Genomic DNA, 25,508 nt, shown 5'->3' on the forward strand with positions numbered 1-25,508 from the left:
AGTCAGGACACACTTGTGTGGGAAACATAAGCAGAAAATCAAAATGGGGTCACGGACATTTCATAGTTTCTATTTCTAGTGGAGCCACAGCGCCACCCTATGGCCATATCTATATGATATAAAAACTAAAAATATGTGTAATAAATATTGATACATTTTATCATAGCTTCTGACGTCTGACACAACATAAAAGAAGCAATTACAACAAACTTATATAAAAACCATCCTCTTGCTAATGTCCACTAGTGCAAGAGTCTCTCCTATTTTCATTTTCCTGAGAAACAAATTTTTCAACCAATATAATTTATTTATGAAATGCATATTAATTGTGAAAAATACACATTTAATAAAAGCTACTGTCCATTAAGTATACATTTTAATTGTCTTGTTATTATCCATTATATTCCTCAATAAGACTTCATTTCTAAGTATGAAACTATACAGAAATGCCATATAAAACCTCACAAAATACATATAAACTAGTCTTAGTTTTACAAGTCATTTAAGTTCAAATATCTCTTTGGCATAGTCATAATATAATTGAATCATTTTAGTTTCATATTTGAGATATTGAATGAGGAATTCCCAGGGTATAAAGAAATATTGCCAACATCACTGTTCTTTTAAGATATGTTCTGGTTGCAGTAAAGTTGTGCTTAACCCAGGATTTGGACCACAATTAAAACAATTAAATACAATCATATTTTAAGTGCTGCCACAAACTACAAGGTCTTTAAATAAAACCCTCTATTAGTGATTAAAAATGTTGCTCAGACGAAGAATAGCATGAATCATTGTCTAACGAATAGTGGAAAGAAATGGCTAATGAGAGCATTTTCCAAAATGTGGGTGATATTATCTTGGGATCCCACAGAATGTTTACTTATAAGACTAAATAGTCGGCCGGGTGGTGGTGGCGCACGCCTTTAATCCCAGCACTCAGGAGGCAGAGCCAGGAGGATCTCTGTGAGTTCGAGGCCAGCATGGGCTACCAAGTGAGTCCCAGGAAAGGCGCAAAGCTACACAGAGAAACCCCGTCTCGAAAAACCAAAAAAAATAAAAAATAAAAAAATAAAGACTAAATAGTCTACTTTATCTGTAGTACATATCTCATTCTGATCTTTTCCTTCAGTTTAAACCTTGCATATACTTCATTTGACCTTCTCAAAAACACAGTAGTAATTTTGAATGTTCATTAATTCTGCCTGGAACAAACCACAGGACCTAATATTCCTGTGGAATGGGCATATGATCTAGAACCAAGATCACAGAAAGGTTGTCCTACACCCACCAAAATGTCAGAGCAATCAAAGAGAAGAAAAGTTAACTTTGCAAATAAAGTAGTGGTCTGGTGATCCTCTTACAACAAGAAGATGCATGACCTCTTGAAGGAGTTTTTCCAAATGAAATCTCAGTGAGGCTGACTTTTAAGAGGTGGGCTATTATATAAACATGTTTGTGGTGTGTAATGGTAATTTTATTAAAAAATTTGCTGAACATGAGTTCGTGAAGCTGCATATTTTTTCTCAAGAAATATAATACTTAGGCTGTTCAATCAATATTTTCTTCTGCTCCCTTAGTTACACAATCTCCTCTAAAACTGCTGATTGACATAGATGATTGGGGTATCCTTAATGTATAGCAGCACTACAAAATTCTGCTTTGTAATCAACTCTAACCATTTTCAACTGGTATATATGATACTTGAACTGTCAGAAATTTCTATGATGTTTCTACCAGTTCTGAGTTAGAGCATGGGTTCATATTATCCAAGAAATATATTTGGCCTTAAAAGCTTTTAGAGACTGTAAGAAATTATACTTTATAAAAATATAGTATGTACAGCAAAATAACTGTATGAATGTGTTTATACTTTAAAATGTCTCTTTTAACAGATGGTAGTTATTTAAGTGTAATTTAAAGACACTGGAGCTATACCTACCACAGTTATCCATGTTTTGGACATCCGTCAATCTGCTGATGGCAAGAGACCAATACACTAGCCATTTTTCTGAGAGCTTTACTTACCTTCAGCTTCCTCACAGCGTCTCTCACAACTTCTGTTCCCTTTGGCTGCTCCACTTCTGTACTGCCAAGAAACTGAACACGAGCATTCATTAGACACAGGCTTCACTAAGCCCCATCATTGAGCTACCTGGAGGCATTACTCTGCATATGGGAAAGTTAGGCAGAAATTCAAACACAAATCCTAATTAAGGGGACAACTGTTACTCAGTTTGTGTACAACACACAACAATGCATCATTTGACCATTTACAATTCCTAGTTCTCAAAATATTTTTTAAAACGTATTTTACCTAAGTATTTTACTTGAAGCCTGGATTGCCTTGGAGAACAAAAGGGGTTAGAGATGCCAAGACCCATGGGATACCTGCTGAGGAGAGCTGCTAACAGGAAACAGAACCAGACCAAGAGAAAGAAGAGTGTTGCAGTCAACAAAGCAGAATGGAATTGGAGACCTGAAGAAAGCATTTTGACATCAGACATGGAGATGCCCAACTGGTTTTCAGTCTAGCTTTGGTCCAAGATTTCCTCACTATGCTCCCTTCCCTGAGTTTTGGAAAGGTAATGTATATCCTGTGCCATTATATGTTGGAAGTATGTGATCTGCTCTTTGATTTTGATTTTTACAGATGATTACAGTTAGGAGATTGCATGAATCTCAGAAGAGACTTTGAACTTTGGACTTTAAAGCATTGTTGAGCCTATGATAGACTATAGAGATTTTTGAAGTTGGACTAAATGCATTTTGCATTATGATGTTGTTACAAGGTTATGGGGGCTAGGAAGTGGAATGTGGTAGTTTGAATGTAATTAGCCCCCGTAATTTCATCATAGGGAGTGGCACTGTTAGGAGGTGCAGCTTTGTTGGAGTGGGTATGGCCTTGTTGAAGGGAGGGGGTGGGGGTGGGGCTTTGAGGTTTCCTATGCTCAGGATAACATGCAATGTCAGTCAACTTCTTGTTGCCTGCAAGATGTAGGACTCTCAGCTACTCCTCCAGCACCACATCTGTCTGCATGCCATCATGCTGCTCATCATGATGATAACGGACTGAACCTCTGAAACTGTAAGCCACCCCAATTCAATGTTTTCTTTATAAGAGTTGCTGTGATCATTGTGTCTCTTTTCACAGCAATAGAAACCCTGACTAAGACAAACTCCAAAAATGTTCTAAATAAATTCATGCCGATCAGTACTCTGGGAACCTTTTAAAGCTTCTTTCCAAGAGCTTTACTTAAACCAATGGAATTTAACCAAGGGCATCATAATGTGGGCCTTTCTACTTAACTTTTCCTTCCATAATTAAGAAATACATTTAGCGCTAGGCATAGTGCCTCACACCCTCAAACCCTGCACATTGAGTCAGGGGATCAGAGGCCAACCTGGACTACATAGTGAGTTCAAGACCAGCATAGGGTTACAGAGCAGAGGAAGGCACAGGCACACACACACACACACACACACACACACACACACACACACACATACACATACCCACACAGACACATACATATGTATACACACATATACATACACACATACACTTATACACACAGACACATACATCTACACACATACAAATACATACACACACATATATATACATGCACAAGCTTGATAACTTTATGACTGAAAAAGTTTTACTTCTTTTAATTTCTCTTAATTTTCAAAATTTAAAAAGTAATAATTCCTAAATTAAATACATATTACTTATGTGCATCCCAGTGTTTTGTATAAAGGTTTTGAGAAACTCAAACATGATGTAGGGTACTAGAATGAGCTCTAGATTTAGAGTGTGGAAATGTCAGAAAGTCACATAGCCTTGGTCTTTATCTGACTTTTCTGAAAAAACACAAATATTAATATTGTTCATGCATTGTAAAATCACCTTAAAGAGAAACTGAAATAACAGATTTAAAAAAGAAATAGCAATGTGGTTTCTAAGTATGAGAAGTGACATTCCTTGGTTATCTGTGAGTGAGCGGCTGGTTTGGGAATAGAGCTGGTGCCTACACAGTTCTCCTGGGATCCAGTGGACCAGCTCACAGACCCATCCTCCAGCTTCCACAGACTTGTTGTTTCTCAGCATCTTCAGAACTTTCTCTCTGGGCAATGCCAACACCTTACCAGTTCTGAGAGATATTAAGCATGTCAGAGATTTTTCTCCACTGCCTAAATCACCATGCCCCTCAGACAACACACTTCAATTTGTACTTTACTCAGTACAAAGGCAAAAACAAAACAACAGCAGCTCAGCTCCTTTGGTTGGGGATGAGTACAGTCCTGGAAAGATGGGATGTTCAGAGCTTTCCTTGAGCTGTAGCTGAGGCCAGGGCTTCACCCAGAACCATCATCTCCCCATTTACTGTGTTCCTCCGGGAAGACTCCAACACTAACTCAAGTGTACTGTGATGGTTAATCGTCACTGTCAACTTAGCTCCATGTGTAGTCACCTTAGAGTGGAGAAAGCACACATTTGTTTGCATCTGTGAGGTCTAAGGGGATGAAGAGAGAGGAAAGCTCATCTGGATTCAAACAGCACCATCCAATGGGCTAGACCACCAACAGATTTACAAAAACGAAAAGAGAAACCATCAGCACCATGCCAGACCTACTTGCCTGCTGCCATGCTCCTTGCCATGATGATCAAGTCCCCCCACCCCCATCCCCCCACCCTACCCAAATGCTTTCTTTTACAAATTGCCTTAGTTTCTTCATAGGAATAGAAAAGTAATTAAGACAAACATTAAGGTCAATATATTCCACCCATAATACAAACAGAATAATGAAAAAAATCACTTAGAAAACAAGAGAACACATAGATATTAAAAATACAATTTAGGCAATTTGAAAAGGATTAGGAATATTAGAAGGATAAAGTTGAAAAGATTCATCAAGAATGATCATCCAGGCTGAATATGAAGCTCAGTTTGTAGAGAGTTTTCCCAGCATACACAAACCCTGGGATTAACCCCCAGCATAACATAAAGCATATTACGCCTGTAATCCTAGTACTCAGGAGGGACTGAGGCAGGAAAACCAAATCCAGCATACAGGCACAGTAACACACTCCTTTAATTGCAGCACTCCTCTAATTAATTAGAGGCAGATGGAGTTCTGTGAGTTCGAGGATAGTCTGGTCTACATAGCCAGCTAGGACTGACTATACAGTGAGATCTTTTCTCACACACAATGTGTCAAAATCCCCCCCAGCTATACAGGAAGTTCCAGGTCATCATGTGAATACAAGTACTGCTAAAAGTAAATATTGGATGATTCAGTATTTTTCAAGTAATATTATGGAAGTTGGGAATGAACTAGAGAACAAAACGAAGCAAAAAACCAAAAAAACAAAAAACAAGAAACCAAACAACAACAACAACAAACCACCGCTATAAAGTTCACATTCTAATGGGAAAGAAAGCAATGACTGACACTAGGCAAATAACTAAATTACTTAAAACTTCGGACCCCTTTGAAAAGAGTAGGAGAAGGTGTGGGCTTGTAGACTGCAGTGCATCTTTGTGTCATTGACTGTCTCTGTTGTTTTTTTGTTTTGTTTTGTTTTCCACTGTTTTAGACAGAATCCTTGGAGGAGAGCTCACTGATAAGGTGAAATGTAAGCCAACCAGAAAAATATGACTCAGCAGATATCTGATGGAAAGAAGGTCGATCAAAGATAACAGTAAAATAAAAGTCAGATATTAAAAGCAGAACAATGAGATTCAGTCCAGGGCAGTCCAGACCAAAAATGTTCACTGTTCTGATAGCACCAGCATTGTCAGTACAACTATTTTAAATACGAGTTCCAATGACTCATAAACCATGAGGGGACCCAGCCCCAGGTTCTGTATCTCCTGTCCACAATCCTCGTGAATGTGAGGAGGCCTAACAGCAAACCCCACGGAGCTGGAGAAAGAGAGAACAGGAGAAAAAATGACCACATTATCTGAATCAAAGTTACAAGTTCCAGAGTAATTGTGGGAATTACAAATGCACACATTAGCTCAATATCATACACCAGACATACAGAAAAAAAATCATAAAAATCCTACACAGAAGCCAGAGTCAATATAAAAGCAGAAGGGGAAAATCTGGAAGGAGGAAACGATCAGAGCAGAAGGAGCAACAGAGAGCAGAACAGGAGGTGAACAGGATACTATGTGTGTATGAAAGTGCCTTCAAGAAGCCCACTGTTTTATACTAAAAATTCCCTTTTAAAAATGATGCAAACTTCAACAACTATGTGTACAGACTTAGAGCTTGGAAGAAACTGTCCTGGGTAGTACATTAATAGTGTGTGTGTGTGTGTGTGTGTGTGTGTGTGAGAGAGAGAGAGAGAGAGAGAGAGAGAGAGAGAGAGAGAGAGAGAGAGAGAGACAGAGACAGAGAGACAGAGACAGAGAGACAGACAGAGAGACAGACAGACAGAGCCTTGCAAGGATCTTGGGTTACCAAAGAGTTGTTATGTTTCCTCAGAAGACACCATTGTTAGAAAGGACTTGGGTGAATACTCAGAAAAGAAGACAAGAAGAATTAGGATCTGAGGTCACTAACACCACAAAGGAACCAGAGTTAGTGATACAGCTGCAGGATGCTGCTGGTGGTGGAGGCAACATAAAGGTCCATCTGTTGTAATTTACTGACCTAAACTAAAAATGTCTGGTGCTTTCTCAGGCTGTACTGAAAAGCATGGCAATGTGGTATATGTTTTCCTCATAATTTACAAACTATACCCTCTCTTTTTTAATGTTTCAAAAATGCCTTTGATAAATACAGATCTAATATCTACAACTGTAGATGTTATTTTATATTCCACACAGAATGAAATGCATGCATCTCTTGGTTTAATGTATAGAAAACTTACAGTCTAGGTAGAGGAACAAAAAGTGAGCATTTTACAGTCTACAGCCTATTGAAATTGAAGGTATAAAATTTTCATTAAGTTTGATAGTGTATAAAATACTTACTTGCTTTATGGAATTATTAAAGAGTATATTAAAATATGTCATATCTGATTAATAGTTATCAAATACTTATAATTATCAATGAATTAAAGTGGCACAGACCTCAGTGAAGTCATTCCCTTATCCGTTTATTTCTAGTGATTCCTTCCTACCATTATATTCACAATAAGCACTTTACAAAAGTTCGGAAAATCTGAGAATTTCACCCACATTTTCAAACATTACTTCAAAAGAATGGTTTTGAAGTCTGGGTAGGCTGCGTCTTTACCAGTAGAGGGCGGTGTTGCGCAGCACGATACAGCCATTTCGTCTGCTTTGCTTGCTTCAGCAAATATTTACAAATCACTCCAGAAATAACGAAGATTTTTTTTAAAAAAGTAAATAAATTAAAATAAAAAATTAAATAGCTAAGGGTTCATCCAGCCAGCCAAGAAATGGGTCACTAGTTAGCATACGAAGGACTTATTTGTAACCAAAAATATGAAATGTTCATTTTATGTCAAATTCAAACATTCCACTTTCTTGTATGTATTTGCTATACAATTTCTTTAAATGTTAAGGGAAAATATGTTAAAATATAAAAAAAATTAAATCTTAAAGACAAAAATTAATAAATAAAGAATATTGGTGGCATATTAACCAATGATATTCTGATTAGAGAAAAAGAGACAAATGGGAATATATCCTTGTAACTAACAACACAGACTATAAATATAATGGGATGAATTTTCTAAGTCAACTTGACATTATCGTAATATGATTTAAAAAAAAAGCACTTTTTAACCTTTTTGCTTCACAGTCAACTTAGTAGATTAACTGTATACAAGAAAGCCAATTTAATTTATAGATTTTACTTGGCTGAATTACTATGTTAGAGAGTCAAGCCACACCCAAAAAAAATCATTTTTAAAAAGTGCATCTTAACTGGCAGTTGCTAAAGAAAGGTCAGATTCAATTAGATTTAAACCTATTACTTGACTGCCAAAACCATAATCCTGAAAGAAATAAATTAAAATAGGCCCTCCAAAAAGAGAGGTTTTAATTTAAACTTTAAGTGATCTAAAGGGCACCTTTTAAAGTAGGTCTAAAACATTTTTGATAGAGGATTAAAACTAAGCTTAGTATTAAAAGGCTTTATTACCTTTTATATTTAATTTGAAGTTTCTCGTTTTATTTCAATATTTTCTATGAATCACATGTTCTTATTATAGACAGATATGGGGTTGTTTCAGTGACTAGCACTTTTTAAAGAAGGTTAAGAAATGTATGCCCAAACAGACCTGTTTTCTGCAAAGGAGAGCTACACAGGCTGCCCAAGGGCTCCCACTGAGCTTGAAGTCCACTCACAGTCAAAGGCAGCAGGAAGCATTTCTCAGCCTCAGGATTCCACAGCCTGATGCCCTTCAGTGCAGGACTGGGGCAGCTGGGGTGAAGGCAAGGCATCCGCTTGTACAAATGTTAAAGAAGTGTGAGCGAAAATAAAATGAACGTTTAGAGAAAACAAAAAGCAGGGGCTTCGTAATCCATTTCTCAAAAAGAATCACATGACTGTAAAAATACATGGACTGTGGAGGTATTTCAATCTCATCTCATCATTTTAAAGAAGGAATCTGGGCATTAAGGAGGTGAAGGGGCTTTCTGAGGCCACGGCCCTCCAAACTCTCCCATACACTATTTATTCCTGCTCCTTTAGCAAAATAGAAAAGATTGGAAAGTGACATGGTCCATTAGATCAGGCTAATAGTTGGAATTACATGACCCTCTTTACCACATGCACTTGACTAAGATTTAGGCTATATATTCTCTTATAAAATACACTGAAAACGCTTTGGAGTCAAACAGATTTTTGGTTTGTTCTTCAGGCAATGAACTGAATTTAAGAATTCCTTGTTGTATGTAGTAACATTCTCAATGTCTGTTTTCTCATTTTTGAATGGGAAAACTCAATGCTGTAAAAAGTTGCACGTCATTTTCGGCATAGCATGGACAATCAATGAAACTAATTTCGACTAAATGATTAAATAGAATAGTCACAAGAAGAAAATAAAAAGAACCATCCACTCACAACGACTATCAAGAAAAATAGGGAAAAGTACTTTAAGTCATCAGATTTAGATTCTGGCTAGGAGATAGCAAGGAACCTTTACAACATATACACACATTTTTTTTTTCCTCTCAAAATTATATTGTATTTTTAAATATTGAGTTTTAAAAATTCTCATTGTAATTTATTTACAATATTCCTTGTGATTTAATCAAATACACATTATGATAATATTTTTTGTGCTGAAATGTGATTTTATTTGTATGTTAATAAAGTTGGCTGGAGATCAGAAGTCAAAGCGAGCCATAAGCAGAGTCAGGAGGTGGTAGCACACACCCTTAATCCAATCACATGGCAGGCAGAGTCTCTATGTGGTCAAGGGCATAGCCAAGCATGGTGACATGAGCCTTTAATCCCAGTACCAACCATAGAGACCTGGGGGTCTGTATAGACGCAGTGACTAGGAAGTCATGTGGCTGGGCTTAGAGCCAATGAGAAGACAGAACAGAAAGACAATAAAAACACAAGTCAGAAAGGAAGAAACTCTCTCTCTGGGGAAGCTACTGCTGGTGGTAAGCTAAAGCTAGTCGTGGCTATTGCTCTGATCTCTTTGGCTATTTCCTCTGTATTTGGCTCTGTGTTTCTTATTTACTCGGACTGTTTAGAATTTTGTCTACAACACATCAATACAAGACAAGTGACAATTTTAAGATAGCCACATATATTCATATTCATATGTCCTTCATGAAGAGCTTGCTCATTCTGGGTTTCAGAGGATCTGAGCACATGCCTTGTGAAATAAGGTCTTAGATGCATAATTGGTTTTAATAAATAAGATTATTTTTCAATGCTGTTTATAACAAATCAAAACTACTCTAAGAAATATTAATCCTATTTCTAGACAGCTTAACACACTTTTTCAAAAGTATGCTGGTATATAATTATAAGTGAAAGAAAATTCTTTTCATTTTCAACATTGTTGCCAATGTAATTTTCTTTGGTTATTGTATTAGCTGCAAAACAACACTGAACACAGTGATACTCATTACTCATCCATGCTGGTTCATTTTATGTCAATTTGACACAGGATAGAGTCATTTTAGAAGAGGGAATCTTAACTGAAAAAAAAAAATGGAGCCACAGGATTGGTCTGTGGACAAGCCTGTGATACTTTTCCTTGGTTGATGACTAATTTGGGACAGCCCGGATCACTGTGGAAAGTGTCACTCCTGGACTGTGGTCCTGGGTTCTATAAGAAATAGGTAAGCCATCAGAGTAAGCCAGGAACATTACTTCTCCATGACCTCTGTTCCTGTTCCTGGCTCCCAAGCACCTGCTCTGAGTTCCTTCCCTGGCTTCCCTCAGTGATGGACTGATAAGCTGTAAGCTGAAATAAACCCTTCCCCCAAGTTACTTTTGGTCATGTGTTTTATCAGAGCAATAGAAATCCCAACTAAGACACTCTCTTAGCCTTAATTTTCTTTAATCCTACTCTTTTGACAATACAGCACCTGGTACAGTGAAGTTCTATCAAGCATCCTCCCCGTACCTGACATTACTCTAGACATCAAATGTATTCACTTGAAGAACCTTTATTATATCAAATGCCCTATCCACCCTCCTGGGCTAATGTGCCCCTTTCCCACCCTTTTGAGTAAACATCCCAGAAATACCCTTGTTCCTTCCTAGTAGATAGCTTTCCTAGTACTTTTCAACAAAGATATCACACTGTCATGATAATTATTAGTATGATCACTAGTTTTATTTCAATATCCTAATACACTTCCTTAAATATTGACTGTGTATTATCTGCACACCCATTAGTAGTCTAGGCTTTGGAGACACAGCAGTGAATGAAACAAACGTAAATCCCCAATGGAGAAAAAAAAGCCCAAATAAGATTGCATTTAAAAAGAAAAGTATCTGAGCTTTAAAATAAGGAAAATTGTCAAATTGAATTCTCTTTATTTTGTCTTAGCAATTTTTTTATTAATTATATCTGTTTATTTATTTTACTTCCCAACCACAGTTTCCCCTCCCTCCTCTCCTATCATTTCCTCCTCCCCCTCTCCCCCATCCACTCCTCCCCTGCCTCCCTTCAGAAAGGGGCAAGTCTCCCATGATACCTATGATCCAGGTTAGTTATTTCTGAGAGTTCCCTTGTGATGACTTTGATTCCCCTGTCTTTTACAATCCTCCCTCCCTCTCTTCAACAGGATTCCCTCAGTTTGTCTCAGTACTTAGCTGTGGATCTCTGAATCTGTTTCCATCAGTCACTGGATGAAGGCTTTCTGATGACGACTGGGGTAGTTACCAATCTGATTACAGGAGATGGCCAGTTCAGGCACCGTCTCCACTATAACGCTAGGAGTCTTAGCTGGGGTCATCCTCCTAGATTAGTTGGAGCTCCCCTTACACCAGGTTTCTACTTGACCCCAAAATGCCCCCCACCAAGACACCTCTTTCACTACTCTGCCCCTCAGTCTGCCTCCTCCAACTCAATCCCTCATGTTCCCATCCCTGCTGACCTCCAGTCTACCCAGGAGATCTCTTCTATTTCCCCTTCCCAGGGAAATCTATGCTTGCTATCTTGTTAACTAGCCTCTCTGGGTCCTTCTTGTTACCTAGCCTCCCTGGGGCTGTGGATTGTAGCATGGTTATCCTTTACTTTGCAGCTAATATCTACTATGAGTGAGTACATATCATGTTTGTCTTTTGGGGTCTGGGTTACCCTATTCAGGATGATTTTTTTTTCTTATTTCCTCCATTTGCCTTCAAATAGCCTGATGTCATTGTTTTTAACAGCTGAGTACTACTCCATTGTGTAAATGTACATTTTCTTTATCCACTCTTTGGTTGAGGGGCATCTAGACTGTTTCCAAGTTCTGGCTATTATGAGTAAAGCTGCTGTGAACATAGTTGAGCAAGTGTCCTTGTGGAATGATTGAGCATCCTTTGGGTATATGCCCAAGAGTGGTATTGCTGGTTCTTGAGGTAGATTGATTCCTAATTTTCTGAGAAACCTCCCTATTGATTTCCAAAGTGGCTGTACAAGTTTACAACCCCAGCAGCAGTGGAGGAGTGTTCCCCTTGCTCCACATCCTCTCCAGCATAAGCTGTCATCAGAGGTATATAGCATTTGCCTGATTGGAACAACGACCTGAACTGTGACTGTGGATCATGACAGTTGCTCACTTTTACAAATGGGGATGAAAGAACTGGGCTATCAGCTGCCAAGGTGAAACACTAGCTGGACATCACAGTATGCTCTCAGAAACACTTCATCCCAGGACATGTCCTTCCTATGATGGGCTCATGTCTGAACCGTTTTGGTTTAGATCTCAGAGTGATGATATGATAGGGTTTGTGGGTTTTATTCCTTTAAACAAGGGTCGGGTTCATCTTTTCACAAAATCAACACAATTACCTGTAGAACCCAAAGGCTTCAAGGAATAAAAAAAAAAAACTGCTAGGAAGCTGTCAGTGGAACTGTACATAGAAGATGGGAAAACTGAAGCTTCGAGGATTTAAAACAGCTGTGTCCTGGCCAGCAGGCCATTCTGCTTCTGCATGATCAATTGGGTCCATCTCCCTTTATCGAGCCTGCCTTGAAATCAGCTGAAGACACGCTGAAGTGTGGTGTTTCACGTTGGCAGCTAACAGCCCAGTTCTCACATTCCCAGATGTAAAAGTGAGCAACTGTCCTGACCCACAGTCACAATTCTGGCCTTTGTTCCAATTAGGCAAATCCTACATACCTCTAAACTCAATTTGGCAATTTTCCTTATTTTAAAGCTCAGATATTTTTCTTTTTTTCTTGTTTTGTTTTGTTTTGTTTTGTTGTTTTGTTTTTTCAAGACAGGGTTTCTCTGTGTAGCTTTGCACCTTTCCTGGAACTCACTTGGTAGCCCAGGCTGGCCTCGAACTCACAGAGATCCTCCTGGCTCTGCCTCCCGAGTGCTGAGATTAAAGGCGTGCGCCACCACCGCCCAGCTGATATTTTTCTTTTTAAAGACAATTTTATTTAGTTTTTTTTTATCTCAACACTTGACAGCATTCATCACTAATTAGCACTACTTAGTCTTGACTGTAAAGCTTAATTGGTTTTGTTTGAACTCTATTGTATGCTTATTTTTATTGACCTTTAAAAAAATCAACGATAACATATTCCAGGGCAGCTCCTGAGTGTATTTTTCAGCCACCTTTTGAGACTTCTAATCCTGGTGTTAAGGTAGACCTTTATGTTTTTATTAGACTATATCTAAATATTTCAGAACTTGATTAGTGACTATAATTCCACATTCAAGAAGAATTTTATTTTCTCCATACAGGACTGGATTGCAGCATAAAAATAGGATGTATTTCTATTTCCCATTACATGCTTGATTAATATACCACATATTCAAGCTGACTCCTTTCAGGCAGCAGAACTAGATTTTTAGATGAATCTTACAATGCACACTTCAATTTATTAATGGGGCTGTGAACCAAGCACTTGGCAAACATATGAATTAGAATTAATGAAGTATGAACTTCCACTTATCAATATGCCTAAAGTTTAGAGTATGTACTTTGAACTTCTCAAGAGATTTATTTTAATTTTACTTATGTGTATGTGTAAGTGTATGTCATGTGAACATAAGTGCCCAAGGAGCCTAGGAGAGGGCTGGAGGTTCAGGTGGCCATGAGTGCTGAGAACTGAATTCGGTCCTCTGGCAGAGCTGCCAGCACTCCAGACCAGTGAATCATCCCCCCAGCCCCATATTTTTAATTTCAACATTTTTGAAATGCCATTTCATTCAGTTTCTTGACCATCAGGCTTACTATGAAATTCATATCTGACATAGTCTTGAAATTGTTCAGCTAAAAGTAACCAAAAGCTGGTCAGGAGAGATGGCTCAGTAAGCAAATGTGCTTCTCTTCCTAAACCTGATGACCTGATTTGGGTCTCTGGAACCCATATAATAAGCCTGACCTGGTAGTATGCATTGTTTTTACATAATTGCATTGTTTTTAAGGCAAGATGGGAGGCCTCAATGAGAGAATCACCTGGAAATTTGGAGGCCAACTACCCTGGAGTAGAAAACACAGCAGCAGCAAAGAGAGAACTTTCCTCAAGGAAGGCAGATGGTGAGAATGAACTCCTGAAAACTTTCCTTTGGTTTCCACACTGCTGTGTGGCAAGAATGTGGCTGTACACAAGTGAAGACTGGGCAAGGATAGACTAGCATTTGAATCATGACACTTATCTGCACCCCATTTCAGGACTTACCTTGTATAGCACCAATTCTAGTTGGTCTTAATAATAAAAACCCAGAGCCAGATAGTGGGGTAAATGCTGAAAGATCAGAGAGACAAAGGAATAGCCACAGCGACCTCTTACCCTGCCAACTCCTCAGCCTGAAAGTGGGCAAGCTCCTGTCTCCTCCCGCCTTATATTCCTCTTTGCCCAGCCATATCACTTCCTGTTTCCTCCTCCCTAGTACTGAGATTAAAGGTATGTGCCTCCCAAGTACTCAGATCAAAGGCATGTGATTCCAAGCACTGGGATTAAAGGTGTGTGCCACCACTGCCTGGCCTCTACGGTAAATCAGTCGTTAGCTCCATACTCTGATCTCCAGGCAAGCTTTGTTAGAGCACAAACAAATTATCACAACCTTGCATACCTCTCAAAACAATATGTGACCACAGAAGTTATAAATGTTATTTACTACATGGAAGAAGTAACAAATAAACGGTATTTTCCTCCGCTCCAAAAACTGGTCACTTATAAATAATGAGGCTGAAACAACTTTACAAATGAAAGACACATTTGTAAAGCTGTCAAGCAAAGCTCAAAGAAACTAAATTCCATGAAATGTAATAGAGACTCTGAGATTTATTGCCATCTTAACATTATTGTTTATCTGAAGGCAGATGATATTGCATGTAGCTGGCAAGTTGGCAAAGACTTTTGTGGAGTCATTGTTGACATCCATCCTCTTGGAGCTGGAGGAGCCCTCCTTACTAGGAATTCTTCAGTCAAGCTGTGGCTATGAAAATCCTGCAAGAAGGAACACAACATGTTTGGGTTGTTGGGCAATGCCTGGAGTAAACACAAAGGGAGGTGGGGCACATGACTGTTTTAACAGTTCTATTATCCTGTAAAATAGATTTCAGGAGATGTTAAGGTTGTGGTGAGTTCTGCTCCACTTAGGTTGAATATTCATAGATTTATTAAGGTGAGAAATGTATTATTTAACCACATAAATTGTGCAAAATACAAAATCTCTGTGTAAGCACTAGAGTCCAAAGTGTTACTTTTGTTAACTACTGACCTCAGGCTGATTTTTGATTGTATAACAAAGTCTCATTTTATCTGTAGAGAAGAAAAGCATATCTATGACCCCATGGAGATCAGGATTTGAATCTTCATTCTATATATGCATCAATTTATCATCCCATACCCTATAAGTGTGTGAAAATGGCATATGCCTCAATTATTTTAAACATAATATCTTCCTCAATGGATAGCAGGTCTTCATCTTGGCTGTGCTTTGGTGACTCTGTTGTCTAGATGTACTACTCTATACATGTCAGCAGCAAAACACCTGATTACTGCTTAGGACACTGAGACAATATAGCTTTATTTAATAAATTAGTGTTTGATAGATTTGTCACATTCAGAGGGGATAATGAAAACTATTTATAGATAAAGGTCTTATCGTCTCCTTAATTAAGTTGTTCTAGACTAAATAATTGAGGAAGATTGTGGAAAACAATTGTTATTAAATGTTTTCTGACTTCTACACTGCTAAATGCAAGGGAGAAAGGTCATTTTTCACAACCTTAGTGGTGATTCTCATGCCCTTACTATAATTTCAGGCATTTAATAAGTGGAAATCTGAGATTTCAAAGAGACTATAAAATATATACATCAGCAACATAACATACATGCAAGGTATTATTATTTATGAAATGTTAGATTTCAAAACCTTCACCAAAAATAACATTAAATGATCAGGTGATAATTATATTGCATATTATTATTTGTCCAGAAACCTCTTTTCTAAATTTAATAATCTAACTAATTTATGAGGTTACTATAATTATCTTTAATAAATGAATTATATAAGTGAACTCTGTGTATGGTGAACCCCTTAATATGATCATGCAGTTGGTTATATGTAGTTATATATGGTTATATATACAGAAGAGCTTAGTCTGAGATACTCAAAGGACACAATGCTTCAGCAAATGTAATTTGTTTAAAACTTTAAACTTGTTTTGTTGAACCACCTAGTTCATGCAAGCAAAGGCACAGTATTTAAGAAACATGATACAAACCATTTCAATGCCCCTAATTTATATGTATATATTTTAATATATGGATAAGTTGATAGATAAGACTTCCTAACTTAAGGCAAATAATGTCTTTTTCACTAACTTCACTACTCAGTTAGAAAAGCCAATGGACAAATGAGATTTGGGTCACATAGGCAGACCTGGAATACTATGTCATGATGTTTGGCATTATTTATTGACAGGTAGATCATTATCACACGAGAACATTTGATCCTGCATTAATAGGATATAAGCTGTTATAGTCTATAGATTAAAATGTGTTTCCTACGATGGAATTATTTGGGGTAGAATGACTATAGACTATGAGTTGAAATGCTAAACACATGAACAAGTGACTCAAGGAAAGTAAATGGTTTCAATAAGGAGAGAAAGGCGATATAGATTGATGATAAAAGATCTAAAGCCTAAAAAATTTAGGGAGAAAACAATTAGAGGCACCTGTCATGTCAGGTGCTGGATGCCAGGTGGAGGTCCAGGGAGAAGCATCCATCACGGAGATGCAACAGGGACTTATGCCCAAGGAGAAGTGGTTTTCCCTTGAAGCAAGAAGCAGCAAGGAGGCTTAGAAGAGAGGTGAAGACAAGGGAAGTTCATGAAATCCTTTCTTAAGTTCCTATGGGGCCAAGCATTCTCCTTCAAAAAAAAGATATAGCCCCCAATTAAAACAAGCAAGCAAACAACACTACTATCTCATACCCAATCAAAACAATACTACTTCATATCAAAATATATCTAAAGTAGCTTAAATTCATGGATTTTTAAAGTCATGGACTACAAAAAATAGGGAAAAAATAAAACAAAGAAAATAAAGCAAAAACATAGAAATAAGTTTATAACACAAAGCCACATAATCCTGTGCAGTTGCTAGAAGCCATTCCTGGAGTAGACATTACTTTATTCAGTAGCAGCAGGGAGGAAGAAATGGTTAACCATGGATTCAGTGCTGGGTGAAATCAAAACCTGTTTCATGCATACAACAGGACTTTGAAAAGCAGACATATATGTGATTTCACCAGTAGAAGTGTTTGACATCCCATTAAGTGTCGAGTAGTCCACCAGATATTTGTTTTATGTTTATAATTGCTGTGAAGATAAAAGCAGTTTCTCTGTTATTACTGACTTGGTTTCTTCACATCATCTTTTCCATTTTCAAGTTCTTTGTAGATACAGTTATCAGTTTCAATCAAAGAGAAAAGCATTAACCAGTCTTGTCATTAAATTTTATTGTTTATTTGCCTGTATAAATAATGTTCTTCATAATTACTAGATAAATATAAGTAATTCAATCATGAATTAAGTTTTAGATGTTGGGGCATTACAGGGAGTATATATTATGTATACATACACGCACATGCATGTTCACAATATAAGGAAAGATATGGATGCTAGATAGAATTGAAGGCTTAAATTCAAAATGGTTCCCTTTAGTACACAGTTCTATATCCAGATGAATGCAGAGCTTTTAAAAGCCCAAATAAGTTTCTAGAACCATTTAGGACATTAAAATCTACAAATCATAACATCTTTTGTGAGTTTTGTTTTTCAGAATATAAACACTTTTTAGTTTTTGTATCTCTATTATTAACATTGGAAGTTTGGTGTCACTGCATTTTCTTCTGTTGTACAGGGTAGTGACAGCTGAATTATTGCTGCTGCTGCTTAGATCTCCAAAGTGTTATTGTTAGTGTGATGTCAGAGTTTTTCTGTTATACTGAACCAAGGGAAGGTAATTATTGGGAAAAATGTACTACATCAGTTGAGTTCAACATTTTTAGAACAGAGTTGTCAAGCCTTTATTTTAATGCTTATACTTAGACAGACATACATATAATTAAATACAGACAGTTCACAGGTTGAACTAGTCTGATGGCTCAACATTTAAGGGGATGTAAGCCTGAGGACCTGAGTTCAATCCCTGGTGTCAGGCAAGAGTGGCAGGCACAAGGTGGCAGGCAAGAGTAGAAGAGTATCTCTGACCTCCACATGTATGCAGCAGCATGAATGCCTGGGCTACATAACAAGATCTTACTGCAAACAGGAACAAAGAAGTGGATCTCTGAGCCATGTCATGAGGGCTTGGACCATATAAATGAACTGTACTCAAGGCAACGACTGGCATGCCATCTCTCCTGAGTAAGAACACAGTGTTTATTCTTACTGGAGGATGCACACTTCAAGGTGTATCTTAGAAGTTACCCATCCTGTGATATCAAACATATAAATACTTGTCCTTGGACTTTCCAGCATCTAAGACTTCAGGAATGATAAATTACAGTGTTATGGACTGCTAGGGGATGTCTTTCTGTATGCTGTGAATATATGTTGTTCTTATTGGTTAATAAATAAGCTGCTTTGGCCTATGGCAAGGCAGCTTAGAGGCAGGCGGTAAATCCAAGGAGAGAGGAAGGAAGGAGAAAGGTGGAGGGAGGGAGACGCCAGCACCGCCAGGAGAAGCAAGATGTGAAAGTGCCATGGCAACTTATAAGATAAATAGAAATGGGGTAAGTTGTAAGAGCTAGCTAGCAAGAAGCCTGCCATAGGTCATACAGTTGATAATTAATATTAAGCCTCTGAATGATTATTTTATAAGTGGCTGAGGGACCTTGGGGCCAGGTGGGATAGGAGGAACCCAGGACCAGAGAAATTTTCTGGCTACAATGGACTTTTACTTACAGCAGCATGAATGGACTAAGAATTCATAAGAAAATTTCATCAATATACCATTTATTGATGCTGTTATTGTTACTGTGTGTGTGTGTGGGTGTGTGTGTGTGTGTGTGTGGGTGTGTGTGGGTGTGACAGTGTCTCACAAAACTCAGGCTGGCTTGAACTCACTATTTAGGCCTCTCTATTCCCAATCCTCCTGTCTTAGTCTCATTACTGCTAGGATTATAGCCATATACCAGCATGCTGGGCTACTATACTCTAAAAGTTCTTCTGAGAAGCTATATTCTATGGATACTTTCAAATACTCAAGAGATCATTAAACTTTTGCAAATTTATATGTATTGTACAAGTAAAGATCTTATTTCCAACCTACATTAGCTCTTCCTTGTGATGCACATGGTGAAAGCTGTCTTAAAATAAAATGTTTCACTTCAAGGAAATGGATACCAGGGATTCAATAAGTTTGCTATTGAAATAGGTAAATTTTTCTTTCAACATAGTAATTAATGCCCATGTCCACATGGATTTAAATTATAGACATCACCTTACAGAAAAAAATGAAGAATAATTAAATTCATATAGGACTAGTAACAAACACAATAGTATTTATGTTCATACTGAGTCCAGGATGAAAAATAATTCTGATAAATTAGGCAATGGCTGTTTAGCATCTAGATGGAATTAGTCTTTTCTTGGGAGCTGTCTCAGCAGGAGTGAGGTATACCATGATAAACTTAACACTACCTGTGGGTCATCATCCTTCCATGACCACCAGAAGCAGCCCTTTTCGCCTCCCCCTCTTCTCACAGGAACTGTTCCAGTTTTAAGGTCATCCACTGTCCACTACTAGCATGCTTTTAAAAAACCTCTGTAATTGGTCCTTCCCCCACCAAAACTTTTCTGGGTACTATGATGCTAACAGAACAGCAACAGGTTATGTATGAAATTAATACAAATGAAAACAAATGTCCTTTCTAAAGAACATAACATTTTGAAATTAAGGAATTAAAATAGGAAATACCACTGAGGAAATCATGAGAGTGTGTTCAGTATTGGGAAAGAGGGACTGGAGTGAAGGAAGAGACGACTTTCCTAGCTAATACACCCGAAGAGGCTATACGCACAGGGCACTTGCTCTTCTCCATCATGGCAATATACTCTTGAAGACTGGTACAAATTATTCATGACAGGAGGGGAGCCTTTGCTGAGTGAGATGTAGGACCACCCACCCCTCTTTTAACAAAACAGAACAGGGGCCAGTCCTACAGAGAGTGACTGTCTGGATGACAGTGCCCTCAGCTCTTTTGTTTCCCTTGTTAAGCTTTCTATCTGCTGTAAAACATAGAAGAAACATCTTATCAGGACACAGGCCCTGTTTACATACAGACAAGGGACTTAGAGTTCTCCTAACAACCAGCCAAAAAATCACGGCCTGTACACTTGAGTACAATTGCTGACTGCTCTCTGAAACCTCAAGGAAGGTATTTAATTTCACTCAGCCTCAACGTACTTGTTTACAAATGAAGTCGTCATAATAACCAGTATAGGTAAGCACATATAGGGTTTTCATACTGGAAGTAGGAAGCTTGTAGGATTTCCAGTGCAACAGACAGATTATGAGATGTCCGAGTTATAATCAGGCAAATTGCTGGTAGGATTTGGTACCACCAAGAGCATAATTAGGTTTAATGAGTCAGCTGAGACCAATACCCAATTTCTGCTAACCTTATCCAATTTAATAGAACCTACAGGTTTGAAGTTCTTAAATCAGGAAAAGGGAAGTTGGGAGAAAATAACAGTCCTCAGCTAAGAGGGTACAGAAGACCAAATATACGAGGGCAGGGAATAGCTAGAGTAAATTACTTTCCAATTTTGACTCTATGGATTCTTTTTAAGCTCACATAGACCTTCAGAAAGTCTTGGTGGTGGTGCATCTGTACTATGCAAAATAAGAGAACTCTTTCTAACAGCATGGGGATGGCCTCTTAAACCATTAGCCAGTGTCATTACAAGGCTGTTGTCCCCTAAGGACTTGCTTATCTATGTGATACCAGGGCAATTTTCTTTTCAGCTTCCTCAATCATCACCTACGGACAGTATGACACTCATTAACACTGTCACAGCTGGTGAACAGAAGGAAGAATCGAAACTCACACTTCTCAATTTTGCTGCTCATTATCAGCTTCCTATAAATATTGGAGGGAACATGGTAGCTGCTATTGGAATACTGGCTTTACCTGTGCTTTTCATTTAGTTTGCTATTTGAGCTTCAAATATCAAGAAAATATCTTTCCCAGTGCTTCTCAAGAACACTGAAGTAATAATAAGGATTTCTGAACTCCTTCTAGACCCAATGAAGCAAAAGGACTGAAGAAGAAAATGACATTGTAAAACTAGGCACATCCTTTTAAGAAACACTGATCTTCTTTGAAATCACAATAAAGCAAATCCTGCATATTAAATGAGAACACTGCACTTTGCCACTAACTACTGTGGATCTTTTAAGGCAGTCAAAGATAAACATGCTCAACTTTCCATACTGCAGAAAAAAAGAGAACATATTAAAAATGAAACACTACGGGGCAACAGGAGCATTTCCATGGTTTAAGACAGTGGTTCTCAACCTTCCTAGCACTGCAACCTTTTAATACAGTTCTTTGTGTTGTGGTGAGCCTTGATCATAAAATTATTTTCCTTGCTACTCCATAACTGTAATTTTGCAACTGTTATGAATCGTAATATAAATATATGTGTTTGTCGATGGTCTTAGGTAATCCTGTGAAAGGGTCATTTGAACCCAAAGGAGTCATGACCCATAGGTTGAGAACCACTGGTTTAAGAGCTTGCCCTCTCAAAATGGTTTCCCTCTTTTTCTAAAGGTTGCTTTAATATAGATATGAAAATAAAAGTAGTCTATATAATAATTTACTAACTCTACATATGTTTAACATATGCAAAAGAGTTATGCTACATATCCTCTTATTCTTCAACTTCTGAACCCAGAAAAGGTAAAATACAGAGAAATGCATTTGTGTCATACAGGTTAGAAAATAAAGAAACATTGCTTGTTTGAAAAAGGCCAGCCTTCCATTTCTACATTTGGGAAACTGAGACACAATGTATGCACTGGGGACTTTATGACTTTCAATGAATTATAATGGTACCGGTCCACTACTTCACTGGAACAAAGTAACACAAATGTAAAGTGAAAGCACTTCCCAGAGACACAGAAGTCTGCAAGCGTAGAGAGGACACTGTACTTGATGATGTTGGAATTATGTGTTTCTCAGAAAATGGCTTTTTGATATTTGTCATTACTTTGTAGACGTTTTACCATGAGTCAAGGTGAAGTACACATGAAACATAATGTTGGTAACCCTTGCTGTTCAGCACTTGATAGGTTTCTGTTTTCCCACATCTTGTTAAAATTACTTATGTGAAATATTTTTCATAAGCATGAAGACAATCATATTTGTCAATGGATCTAAAGGATACAGTGAATTCATAGTTCCTAAATGTGGATACTTCACACACACACACACACACACACACACACACACACACACACACACACACACACACACCTCAGTAGTGGTGTGCTCTTCACTGGGGAAAACTATTTCACCCACTGCCTGCATTCCAGCTGCCCGTAGTTCTCTGCGTAGCCTTATGGGCTTCCCCATCTACTTTGGCATGTCTGGTGTTGTCCTTTTCAGCTCATTTTTAGGTAGTCATGTTGGTGAGACTTCATGGATGTAGCATTATGATACAATTTTAACAAAAAGTATTTTTTATTCTCTAATGATGGTCAATGAAAAAGCCATTCTACTGAGCTGAGATGCTTAGATTTATTCTGAACTGTTTCTGTACATTTAAGAAATAATCAAATTCACTGACATGTTAATCAAAATCACTCACAGTTTCTCCCTCAATAATTGAGTTTATTCAGTCTTAGTTTCCCCTAGAAGTTCCTCTAATGCATTTCTTAAAATTATCAATATTTGCAAATGGAAGTATTTTTCTTTGCTAATAGTACTAGCTTTTTTCGCCCGTGGTCTTGGCAAACATTTGTGTTAGCAGGTATGCAGCAATACCATTCTAATAAGCAATAAAAACAGACAGGTAACCAGGAAAGTTGTAGCTAGAGTTTTCCTGCCTGGCCCACAGTCAGGACAAATCTCTCTCACCTGCCAGCCCCACAGCCGCTCAGACCCGACCAAGTAAACACAGAGACTTATATTGGTTACAAACTGTAAGGCTGTGGCAGGCTTCTTGCTAACTGTTCTTACAGCTTAAATTAATCCATTTCTATAAATCTATACCTTGCCACATGGCTCGTGGCTTACCGGCATCTTCACACACTGTTTCTCGTCATGGCGGCTGGCAGTGTCTCCCCCACCCAGCTTCCTGTTCTCTCAATTCTCCTCTCTGTTAGTCCCACCTATACTTCCTGCCTGGCCACTGGCCAATCAGTGATTTATTTATTGACCAATCAGCAACACATTTGACATACAGACCATCCCACAGCAGAAAGTGATGCCATAATCACTGGAAATAAATCCAGACCGAGATGCTTAATTATTTAGGACTATAACTGAGGATCAACTAAATGCAGATTAGGCCCTTGCATCATGCATTTTCCCACTCAGGTACCATTTATATCTCAACTAGCAGAGGCTGAGGTGGGTGATTTATAATTCTCTGAATCCAAATCTCCTAGGAAGTAATTAGCTATAGCTGCCATACCTGTCATTATTAGTGAGCAATTCTGTCACAGATAAAAATCTGCCTAGAAGACGGGGCAGGGGAGAAGAGACTGCATGTCTATTCAGTTTACTTCTACAATTTCATAATGCTGAATCTTAGAATGGTCCTGTTATTAAAATGTACAAAGAGCCAAGGACTGATCTCCTAATGAACTTGCTGTAGTCTAAAATCCCATCTGTATTTGTGGCAGTGGCTGATATTGTAGAAGCTTTCCCTCATAGTAGCAATTTTATATCCAACTGGTTAAAAAAGGGAAACACAACATTTAATAAAAATAAAATCATACACTAGCAATTGTACTGATATTATATTAATTATACCAAAATACTTTAAAAGAAGGTACCATTTTCATTTTATATGTGTTAAAAATTTATAAAGGCCACTTTCAATTAGTTTCCCTGAGATCCCAAACCCATCCTCTTTGGATAAAAACATGAAGCTTTTATAGATCCAAATTTGTGTACTAATAATATAACAGCCCTTAACTATCACAGTTCCTTACATCACTGGTGGTTTTATTTTTGCCTTTTAAAGAGCACAGGCCTACTTTCCTACTTATTTCTCATCTTGGGGTGTCTTCAAATGGAAGATAATGACTTCATTTTCTGAGTCTATGGCATTAGAGATGTGTCCTGAGATCTAAATTAGGATGCAGTTAGTGAGATAACAAGGTTAGTAGTCCAGAAAGGCTCAGAGAGTTTATATGATGAAGTACAATCATTCCACCTGGTGACTGCAGCCCTGTATCTCTATCATTTTCCATTGCTCACATGTAGGGGTGACCAATGATTGCCCTTCTCTGCTTGTGCACCATTACCATTTTAAAATACTTTTAGTTTGTCAGTGTAGGCTATTCTGTTTTATTTTCACCACCTCTTTTTCATTCTTGCTCTCTTTTGAAGCACTGCTTATACGTGGAACATACCTAGATTCTGCCTCCTTTCCCAGCTGAACCTCTATGGTCTGTGGCTTACTACACTTCTCTGATCCTAGCACACTGAGCCTGTATCCCTTGCCTTCCAGCTGAGTTTGTGAATTGATTGTCTGTGATCTCTGTGCTTAAGCATTCTATCTTCATTCTTATGACTGCATACTGAAAATTCCTAGCCTTTAATTTTAAATTTTATTTATTCTTTTAAAAGTTATAGTTGAAGCCGGGCGGTGGTGGCGCATGCCTTTAATCCCAGCACTCGGGAGGCAGAGCCAGGGGGATCTCTGTGAGTTCGAGGCCAGCCTGGACTACCAAGTGAGTTCCAGGAAAGGCGCAAAGCTACACAGAGAAACCCTGTCTCAAAAAAACAAAAAACAAAACAAAACAAAAAAAAGTTATAGTTGAGGCACTGGGTGTTGATCTATAATACTGTATAGATAGATAGTCCCGTATGGCTTGTCTTTCTCATTTCCTCAGGTGGACCAGGAGCCAACAATATTACCACAGTGGCCACTGATCATTAAGAGCTGTGGGATGTCTTTCTGTACGCTATGAGTATGTGTTGCTCTCTGATTGGTTGATAAATAAAGCTGCATTGGCCTATAGCAGGGCAGGATGGAGCCAGGTGGAAAAATCCAAGATAGTGAGAGGTGAAAGGAAAGGAAGGAGCCACTGCGAGCCACTGCCAGGAGAAGCAAGATGTAAAAGTACCAGAAAGCCACAAAGCCATATGGCAACTTACAAATAAATAGAAATGGGTTAAGTT

At 38.1% G+C, this 25,508-nt stretch overlaps 1 protein-coding gene across 1 annotated transcript in view; it reads right to left on the bottom strand.

Moving 5' to 3' along the window:
• Positions 1–25,508, bottom strand: part of Gulp1 (GULP PTB domain containing engulfment adaptor 1) — a 257,448-nt gene that overhangs the window by 44,690 nt on the left and 187,250 nt on the right. Inside the window, exon 4 of the mRNA XM_059278350.1 lies at positions 2,029–2,100. Within this exon, the coding sequence (XP_059134333.1) occupies positions 2,029–2,100 (72 nt within the window). The remainder of the gene's footprint in view (positions 1–2,028; positions 2,101–25,508) is intronic.

This window comes from Peromyscus eremicus, chromosome 13 (genome assembly GCF_949786415.1).
Source record: "Peromyscus eremicus chromosome 13, PerEre_H2_v1, whole genome shotgun sequence".
Lineage (NCBI taxonomy): Eukaryota > Metazoa > Chordata > Mammalia > Rodentia > Cricetidae > Peromyscus > Peromyscus eremicus.